This window comes from Lampetra fluviatilis, chromosome 43 (genome assembly GCF_964198595.1).
Source record: "Lampetra fluviatilis chromosome 43, kcLamFluv1.1, whole genome shotgun sequence".
NCBI classification, from domain to species: domain Eukaryota; kingdom Metazoa; phylum Chordata; class Hyperoartia; order Petromyzontiformes; family Petromyzontidae; genus Lampetra; species Lampetra fluviatilis.
In genome coordinates, this window is record NC_136317.1 from 7447802 (window position 1) to 7458311 (window position 10510).

At 51.7% G+C, this 10510-nt stretch overlaps 1 protein-coding gene across 1 annotated transcript; it reads right to left on the bottom strand.

Annotated features, from left to right (window-relative positions):
• Nucleotides 1-8913: 8913 nt before the first annotated feature.
• On the bottom strand, nt 8914-10510 carry LOC144946948 (uncharacterized). Its single transcript, XM_078876017.1, has 3 exons — nt 10474-10510; nt 9772-9939; nt 8914-9464 (listed from the first exon to the last, which is right to left on the bottom strand). The coding sequence occupies exons 2-3, from the start codon at nt 9928-9930 to the stop codon at nt 9270-9272; spliced, it is 354 nt and encodes a 117-aa protein (XP_078732143.1). The 5' UTR covers nt 9931-9939; nt 10474-10510; the 3' UTR covers nt 8914-9269.

Here is a 10510-nt window from a genome sequence, read left to right on the forward strand (position 1 = left end):
CTCCCCTCAGAGCGGTTCCAACCACCTCTCGTCCCTGCCGGTCCGGACCGGTCCAGACCAGTACGTACCTCTCCCCTAGCTTGTGTGACCTGTGTCAACCTTGGTGTCAACCTTGACCACGACACAAGGACAGCGGGACTAGGTGTCTCAGGGCCCTATCTCTTCCTCCTACGTCTTCCGTCTTCACTGGTCACCAACAACTCCCCGAGCGCCCGCGCGCACCACCTTATATAGCCCTCCACTCCAAGGAGACGGAGCCTATGCGGACCGCGATGTGAGCACCCACCCTAGTCGACCAATCATCACGCGCTGCCACACGATCCCTTCTTCCAGCTTGTGTCAGCGCACATAATCAATCACCACGCGCTGCCACATGATCCATCACTGTCAGCACGCGTCACCAACACATAGCCAATCACCATCACATAACCCATGACCCCGCGCTGACCTACGATCCCTCACCGGTGGTCGGCAGCCGTCAGTTCCAAGACACCTGGGAGCGGATCAGGCGAAAACATGTGAGGATCAGGCGAAGAAATTTCCCTCCCCGGGTCGTCGGTCACATCACATGCTCGGTCATCACGACACAAAGGAAGGCCATATGGTGGCGAGAACGGTTTCAGTCGGGAGGGGTGAACGTACCACCGGCGCTTTCCCCATTTTATCTGAACACACTGGGGGCGTGCAACCCGCACGACCTCCACGGGTCCCCGCCATGACCTCAACAATTTAGGCGCCGTAGCCAAAGGTGCATGAGGGCAGTGCAGCCAGGCCCTATCGCCCGGTTTCCAATCGTGCACGGACACCTTCTGTGCTGGCAAGCGCTCGTTGGCGACTTGCCGAGATCTCGAATTAAGCCATGCGGCCTCCCGTGCCTCGGCGAGTTTAGCAATGTTAAATTTAATATGGTCGGCCAATTTGGAATTAGGCCGTGACACGGAAAGTCCCAGCTGAGTCTCCATGGGCGGATCGGCCTCTCGACCTTACATCAGATAAAATGGGGAAAACCCCGTAGCTGCATGGGGGGCCATTCTATACGCGGCGAGGACCCCCGGGACCTGCAAGTCCCAGTCAACCTGTGCCTCGCACACCTGCTGGCACAACATGGAGGTTAAAGTCCTGTGGAGTCGCTCCACCATCCCGTCAGTCTGTGGGTGGTACGGGGAGGTACGCACCATTTTAGTACCCAAAAGGTCGCACACCTCCTGCAGCAATTTACTCGAAAAATTCTTTCCCTGGTCGGTCAGCAAGCGTTCGGGAGCCCCCTTGTCCAAGACGTAGCCTTGGACATAAGCGTCCGCCACGGCCGCCGCTGACTGGTTGGCGAGTGGCCACGCCATAGGCCATCGGGTAAAGTATTCCACACCAACCAACAGGTACTTGTTACCCCTAGGCGTGACAGGAAAAGGCCCCAAAATATCCAGCGCAACGAGCTCGTTGGTGCGCGAGACCTGAATAGACTGCAGCGGTGGATTTGGCGCAACGGGCGGTGGTTTCCGTTTGGCGCAATTCACACACCCCTTCAGTATATTGACCACATCGCTCCCCATCCCCGGCCAATAATAGTCACGCTGGAGCAGAGCAAGCGTTTTGTTTACCCCCAGATGTAAGAGGCGTTCGTGTGCGGCCAAAACAACTTTGCCCCGCATAGCGGAAGGCACGACGAGTGCGTGCCGCCGGGACATATTGTCCCACCTCATTAGCAGGCCCTGCTTGAGCAGCCAGGAGCCAGCCCGTGTTCGACCCTCCTCGGGACCCCCGCCCTACGACGCAACGCGAGCAGGGAGCTGTCAGCCATCTGGAGTCGGCCCCACTCAACGAGAGACAGTGAGAGTAGCGAGTCCCCGCCCGCAGGGGTAGCGGGAACGTCAACCATCGGCGCATTCATGGCCGCGACCAACTCACTCTCGGGCACAGCACCTGGCGGTTTACAGCCCGCCGACCCTATCAAGCACGCACATTCAGGACTAGGCAACAACCGCGACAGGGCATCCGCGTTGGAGTGGCGCAACCCCTTACGGTAAGTGGTCGTAAATTGATAGTCCTGGAGGACTTCCAACCACCGTGACAATTGGCCCGAGGGTTGGGCGACCCTCAATGAATACTGAAGCGCCGCGTGGTCCGTCCGGACCGTAAAATGACGGCCATAGAGATAAGGTCGAAATTGCTGCACAAAAAAACCAATAGTCAGCAACTCGCGACGGGTGATGCAGTAGCGCTGTTCCGCAGGCGACAAAACCCTGCTACCATAGGCGACCACCCGTTCAACTCCCCCAACGACCTGTGAGAGCACCCCCCCAATGCCCGTGTTACTAGCATCAGTATCCAGCAAGAAGGGACTCGTAAAGTCAGGGTAACGTAAGGGCGGGGCACCCACCAAGGCGTCCCGAAGGGAGCAGAACGCGGCCTCCTCCTCTGGCCCCCATCGAAACCTGACTCCTTTGGCTGTTAGAGCGTGCAAGGGTTTGGCAATGGTGGCGAAATGCTCCACGAATCGGCGGTAGTATGACGCAAAACCAATGAAGCTGCGGACCTCAGAAACCGACATGGGCGTTGGCCATGAACTGACACAGTTCGTCTTCGCGGGATCGGTGGAGATCCCCGAAGAATCGACAATGTGGCCCAAGTACCTTACGGATTTCCGCAGAAGGTGGCATTTCGCCGGTTTAAACTTTAACTTAGCCGAACGCATCCGCAAGAACACCCCTCTTAATCGCTGGAGGTGTTCCTCAAAGGTTTTACTGAAAACAATGACATTGTCAAGATAAATTAAGCAAGTATCCCATTGCAGACCCGACAAAACCAATTCCATAAGGCGCTGAAACGTCGCGGGAGCGGAGTGGAGTCCCATGGGCAACCGATTAAACTGGAACAGGCCCCCTGGGGTCCGGAATGCTGTCTTAGGTTTAGACTCATCGTCGAGTGGCAGCTGCCAGAATCCCGACAGTAAGTCAAGTGTAGAAAAATACCGCGTCCCGGACAATGCGTCCAGGGACTCGTCCATTCTGGGGAGCGGATACGCGTCGGCCACGGAGATTTTATTCAGGCGACGGAAATCTACACAAAATCGCAAGGACCTGTCTTGCTTTTTAACCAGAACGATAGGTGCTCCCCACGGACTGGATGAGGGTGAAATGCTGTCGGCCGTCAGCATGTCATTGACGGCCGATTGAACGTGTTCCTTCTCGGCAGGACTCAGCCGGGATTCTGCCGGACTGGTGCTGCATTTGCATAGCGACCTGATACGTGACTTTTTCAGCTCGTTTACCACGAGCTCAGCTTTGGGGGCATGCACTGCAGATTCTCGCGTTTTCACATCAATTCACAGGTTTAGCCTCAATGAGCACACCGGAAGAAAACCTTCCATTTAAATCACTCGCCAGGCGTGAGACTGGAAATTTATATGTTGCATTTTCTTTCCAAGATCCCATACATCTTAAACGGAAACGTTGCACCTATTTGTCTGGAATAAAATACATTTCAGGGATGTACCTGTTTTCGGAGAGCAAATGGGTGTTAAGTGCTACCCAAGACAGACCTATTTTGAAACAGTACATAGGCCGATTTTGCCAAACATCTGTGAGAATAATACATGCTCGTTGCTCTTTGTGGCCAACAAACCTAGGGAGTACCATTAAGCCCACCGCCATTGCCCGTAACCAAATTTGCATCAAGAAAAGAGCCAGCCACAACCACTGCTCGCCGATTCAACTTCACACGCACGATTCACCAAGACCAGGAACAACCAGTTTGCCAGAGATTTTATTCATATTTTAAAGGCATTTATTTTGGTTCATCAGCAACAATGGGCGTGCCACGGGGCCCCTTGGTGAGGAACACGCGCTCATGGAACGGGGCATGGCCGGCCACGAGAATCCGCGTCCACGTGGCCATGAACGCTTGGAAGTCCACGCTGGCGCCTTGGTTCTCATGAAGATCCCCCATGATCTTGCGCACTTCAGCCGGGTGGCAGGCGCCCTGCAGTAGTGACAGTTTGTTACAGGCAATACACCAATATCTCTGCTCAGTGCTGTACGAGCAACAATCAACGTGCGATGGTGGCCATTAAAAGCCGTCAAAATCAACTCCTAGCAGTGGCTACACGCGCTCGAGCAACGGACTCGAGCGCCGGCTCGAGCCTTCGCGGCTACAGGCCGTTGGGCTCCCACAGTGCGCGATCTCAGGGCCGAACAGCTGTGCGATGAGACGCAGTCGGTGACGCGAACTGCTCAAGAAACCCGTGCGCAGTGCCGCCGCGCGAAGCCCGCTGGAAACCCACCGCCAGGTAGGGCCGCATGTGCTTCACGAGCAGTTTCTGCAGCACGTGCTTCCTCATGGAGATGCTCCCCGCGCCTCCTTCACAGCTGGCGCAGAACTCGCGCACGAAGATGTCCATGACAGCGCTCAAATCCTCCATGGCGGCAGCAGACGAAGGCATCACGAGGTTCTTTAAATGAACACGTACCTCATTACAACGATGAAGGAAACAAAAAACAAAAACAAAAACCACAATCACCCGCATATCGCCTTTAGACTTGTGAGAATCTATTCAAGGCCAGCACACCACACGAGGTGGTTGGCCAGCACTACGCCCGTCCACCTTTGTCCTTTTAGAAAAGTTCACAACCACACCGTCTCATTTGGCGGCCAAGTCGACCAAAGCAAGGCCCAGGACTGGTGAAGAATACTTCGTGATACTCGGCCAATACCTGCACTCGGGTCACCGAGTTCATGATCCCAGCACGCCAACCGCTACACTACCGCTCACATTACACACGCGTATACAATCTACACAGGTTAACTCAAAGGAGCAACCCTCCACAGAATACGAATATTTCTTTCTGGAGACAGCCGCGAGATTAAGTGGCTTTTTTAAACAAATCAGGACCCAGACTTGAGCAGCTGCCTCGATCTCGAACCAACGCGACAAATCCACGGATGCCGTCTCCACGGGGTCCCGCCGCATTCACGACGCCAAGAAACGGCACTCACCAGGATGTAAAGACCACCAGCGACCACAAAAGTCCTCTCGCGTGGGGCTTAAATACTCACCTATGCTGGCGACGTCACCAATTACCGCATTCACCTGTGTTGGTGACGTCACTGATCATTGTCTGCACCTGTGCTGTGGATGTCAATCATCATCGTATCGACCTGCTTTAGTCACGTCACATGACTCATCGAGTCTCCGTGTGCAAATCTGACCAATCCCGCGCGTCCGCTCATTCAGACGAATCCCTTATGCGTGCGGGGTAATGGTGATGATGGATGCAGTGACAATGATGATTGATAATGAGAAGGAGGAGGGTGGCTGAGTTTGACTTTTTCTGTGATGTTCACTATTGTTGTGAAGACGCCACTCACCGTTCTTGCCGGGAAACTTGATCACAAATCCAATGCGAGTCACGATAGCTTCTAAATTAATCTACTTGAGCCGATTCAGGCGACAAGTAACGCATTCAACATTTATTTTAGTGCAATGTATTTTGGATTTCTCGTGACGAAATTGTTTTGGTCAGATTTCTATTTTATTTATTCAGTACTTTCATTGACAAGAACATTTCGGTGATCCAGGTCACTTGCAAATGAGACTTTATCCTGGGTTCTTGGAGTTTTCATCTCATCTGGTTAAATAAAATACATTTCACTTTTCTAATGTTTTGATTCGTGTGGTGTTGATTCACCATACTTCACCACTGTGGTAAATCGGTGTTGGTGAATGACGCAGTTGTTTCTGGTGAGATTACTGTTTGCTTTATTCTGTACTTTAATTATTATTATTATTGTTATTTAGCTGATCTAGGTCACTTCCAAATTAGACTTTATCCTGGTCTCTTGGATTTTTCATCGCATCTGGTTAAGCAAAAGACATTTAAATTGATGATTGACCATCCTTCACCACTGTGGTAAATCGGTGTTGGTGAATGGGATGAGGGGTAGGGGAAGGCTGGGCCATTTGAGTAGTTGCCTAATGTCCCTGAAATCCAGACAGATCTCGCACTCTAGCCCCTCAGACACCGCACTGGGATTGGCACCATGCGGCTGCACATCGAGTGGAAATGGGGCTCTGAGCAGTGGCGCCACCAGAGCGCGGCCTCTCGACTTTCAGCCTTCAGCAACAAAATGTCTGAAACCTTCCCCTTGGTCAGACTCCGGAACCCATACCAATTCACGTGCCAGAACCGCATTATTCAACCCATTTATCCTTCGGCGTCATCAACATTCATCGCGAACTTACCGAAATGAGAACCCGCGTGCATTACAGACGCTGCTGGCACGATTTTGCGTTTCCTGCAGGACTCATTAAACTGCCACATTGTTTTTTGTTGTTGCAACAAACATTCCACACCTTTTTAAATCCTTTATATTAAGTTCGCTTGCTTGCTTGCTTACGACAGTGTAAATCTTTCGGTCGTTTTTTAACCCACTTCCCGTGATCCAATCGAGCTGACATTTTCCACACAGACTCGTTGTGCGTGACAATTAATGTTCGTGAAACATTTTTTCCAAAATTTTACACTTTTTAGGCAAAATTTTTTTATTTTACATTTATTCAAATAGAACTCATTCATGGCTTTGGCTGAACGTCACAGTGTAGGAGCCCAGAGCGTGACACCTCCGCAGGCCGTGGCGGTTTAGCGCAGTTGGTAGCGCCCTCGCTTCCCATGCCAAAGGTCGCGGGATCGATCCCCGCGTCCTCCACAGGCGAATAATTTTTTTTACATTTATTCAAATAGAACTCATTCATGGCTTTGGCTGAACGTCACAGTGTAGGAGCCCAGAGCGTGACACCTCCACAGGCCCTGGCGGAGTAGCGCAGTTGGTAGCGCCCTCGCTTCCCATGCCAAAAGTCGCAGGATCGATCCCCGCGTCCTCCACAGGCGAATATATTTTTAAATCCTTTATTAAATCCTTAATATTAAGTTCACTTGCTTGCTTGCGTGCTTATGACCGTACAAATCTTTCGGTCGTTTTTTAACCCACTTCCCGTGATCCAATCGAGTTGACATTTTCCACACAGACTCGTTGTGCGTGACAATTAATGTTCGTGAAAATGTTTTCCTAAATTTTACACTTTTTAGGCAAGAAACATTTATTTTACATTTATTCAAATAGAACTCATTCATGGCTTTGGCTGAACGTCACAGTGTAGGAGCCCAGAGCGTGACACCTCCACAGGCCGTGGCGGAGTAGTGCAGTTGGTAGCGCCCTCGCTTCCCATGCCAAAGGTCGCAGGATCGATCCCTGCGTCCTCCACAGGCGAATATATTATTAAATCCTTTATATTAAGTTAACTTGCGCGCTTACGACCGTGCAAATCTTTCGGTCGTTTTTTAACCCACTTCCCGTGATCCAATCGAGCTGACATTTTGCACACAGACTCGTTGTGCGTGACAATGGTCGTGAAATTTTTTTCCAAAATTTTACACTTTTTAAGACAAAAATATTATATTTAATTACCAATTGCTTAATGGTGGCATGCAATCATCTGACCCATAGGTGGCAGCCATCTCAAGCCAGAGGACGAGAGGACTCTAGCCGCCACGCATATAAAGGATTTATAGTGAAAAACTTTGTTTTTACGGGTTATACGTGTTCAATATTGTGACTTCGGTCACCTTTCATTCGTAATCTATGTGATGTTTCCCAGCTGTGTGCCTCGAGCAGAGATCTCCAGGTGCATATGTAGTATAGTAAACTACGGCGGGAGACCACTCGACGGGTAACACACTTTATTAACACTTGGTTGCCACAATAACACGTGTGGTCACTACAGCTCACGCTACACGTTCCACCCGACACGTGTGGTTATTACAGCTCACGCTACACGTTCCACCCGACACGTGTGGTTACTACAGCTCAAGCATACACGTTCCACCCGGCTACACACACACGGGCATTCCAGCCCCGTAGCATCCGGGGGAACCTCTAGACCCACCCCAGCTTGGGTATGGGTTACGACCACTGGGTCCCGCTGCCCGGTCCTCACACGGACATCCGGCCCCCGGGTCCCAAGATCCAGCCTCTGAGCCACACAGGGCCCCGGTCCTTACAAGGACAGCGGGACTAGGTGTCTCAGGGCCCTATCTCTTCCTGCTCCATCTTCCGTCTTCACTGGTCACCAACAACTCCGAGCGCCCGCGCGCACCGCCTTATATAGCCCTCCGCTCCAAGGAGACAGAGCCTATGCGGACCGCGATGTGAGCACCCACCCTAGTCGACCAATCATCACGCGCTGCCACACGATCCCTTCTTCCAGCTTGTGTCAGCGCACATAACCAATCACCACGCGCTGCCACATGATCCATCACTGTCAGCGCGCGTCACCAACAGTCAATCACCATTACGTAACCCATGACCCCATGCTGACCTACGATCCCTCACCGTTAGCGCGCATCACCAACACACAGCCAATCACCACGCGCTACCCCACGATCCCTACTGCCAGCGCGTATCACCACTACACATAGATACATGATGCGTGACTTTTTCAGCTCGTTAACCACGAGCTCAGCTTTGGGGGCTTTCACTGCCGATTCTCGCGTTTTCACATCAATTCCCATCGCACGGTAACTTTGATTACCAACTACTAAAGGCGGTTACTCCCCTCTATCCCTTTGTTTCCACCAAAGTTTCGGAAAACATTCTAATACCGGTGAACAACTTTGGTTAAAGTGCGATTTCCCTCAAATATCAATAGCGTCTATCTGCACATCGTCAGCTTAGCCCCTTGCCAAGAGGTTCGAGAACCTCTCTAATTTAAATGGAGCCAAAGGCTTTCTCAGTCTGCCAGGGCTGTGACAAGGTTACATCGTAATTGCTTTCCAAGAAATTACATGTTTAGCCTCAAAGAGCACACCGAAAGAAAACATTCCTTCCAAATCACTCGTCAGGCGTGAGATTGGAAACTTTAATATTGCACTATTTTACCCCTATTTGTATAGAATAAAATAAATTCAAAGGATGAATCAGTTTTCGGAGAGCGAATAACTGTGTGTTAAGTGCCACCCATAACGGACCTGTTTTGAAACAGTACAAAGGCCTATTTCGCCAAACACCTGTGCGGATAATGCCCTGCTCGTTGCTCTTATTCGGGCCAACAAACCCAGGCAGTGTCATTAAGCTCACCGCCATTGCCCGTAACAAAATTTGCATCACGAGAAGAGCCAGCCACAGCTCGCGGATTCCCAACTTGACGCGCACGATTCACCAAGACCAGGAGCAACCAGTTTGCCAGCGATTTCATTATTCATATTTTAAAAAGGCATCTATTTTGGTTTATCAGCAACAATGGGCGAGCCACAGGGCCCTTTGGTGAGGAACACGCACTCATGGAACGGGGCATGGCCGGCCACAAGGATCCTCGTCCACGTCGCCATGAACGCCTGGAAGTCCACGCTGGCGCCTTGGTTCTCGTGAAGATCCCCCATGATCTTGCGCACTTCATCCGGGTCGCAGGCGCCCTGCAGTAGTGACAGTTTGTTACAGGCAATGCACCAATAAATATACTCAGTGCTGTAGGAGCAGCAATCAAAATGCTATGGTGGCCATTAAAAGCCCAGGTCACAAGCAACCCCTAGCAGTGGCTACGCGCATTCGATCCATGCACCCGAGCGCCGGCTCGAGCCTTCGCGGCTACAGGCCGTGGGGCTCCCGCAGTGCGCGATCTCAGGGCCGAACAGCTGTGCGATGAGACGCAGTCGGCGACGCGAACTGCTCAAGAAACCCGTGCGCGGTGCCGACGCCGCGCTAAGCCCGCAGGAAACCCACCGCCAGGTAGGGCCGCATGTGCTTCACGAGCAGATTCTGCAGCGCGTGCTTCCTCATGGAGACGCTCCCCGCGCCTCCTTCACAGCTGGCGCAGAACTCAGGCACGAAGATGTCCATGACAGCGCTCAAATCCTCCATGGCGGCAGCAGATGAAGGCATCACGAGATTCTTTAAAATGATCACGTATATTCATTACACAACGAAGAAGTAAACATGCAAAAAAAACACCCACATCACCTTTAGACTTGAGAGAATATATTCAAGGCCAGCACACCACCCGAGGTGGTTGGCCAGCACTACCCCCTCCACCTTTGTTTGCCAAGTAGTGAAGTTTACAACCACACCATCTTCATTTGGCGGCCAAGTCGACCAAAGTAAAGCACAGGACTGGTTAAGAATACTCTGCAGGCGATGGCGGCGTATCAAACGCGGGTCACCGGATTCATGATCCCAGTACGCCAACCGCTACACTACCGCTCATTACACACGCGTATACAATCTACACAGGTTAACGCAGAGGAGCAACCTGCCACAGAAGACGAAGATTTCTTTCAGGAGACAGTCGCGAGACTATGTGGCTTAATAAATCAGGACCCAGACTTGAGCAGCTGCCTCCATCTCGAACCAACGCAAAAAAAATCCTCGGAGGTCGAACTCCACGAGGTCCCTCCGCATTCAAGACGCCAAGAGCCAAGCACTCACCGCGATGTAAAAGCGTAACAACAGAGACGACGATAAA

Bases quoted from the DNA above. Each gene is read 5' to 3' on its own strand.
- LOC144946948 (XM_078876017.1), bottom strand. From the start codon at position 9,930: ATGCCTTCATCTGCTGCCGCCATGGAGGATTTGAGCGCTGTCATGGAC. The intron at 9,465-9,771 runs GTGGGTTTCCTG...TCACTACTGCAG, and splicing joins ACATGCGGCCCTACCTGGCG to GGCGCCTGCGACCCGGATGA.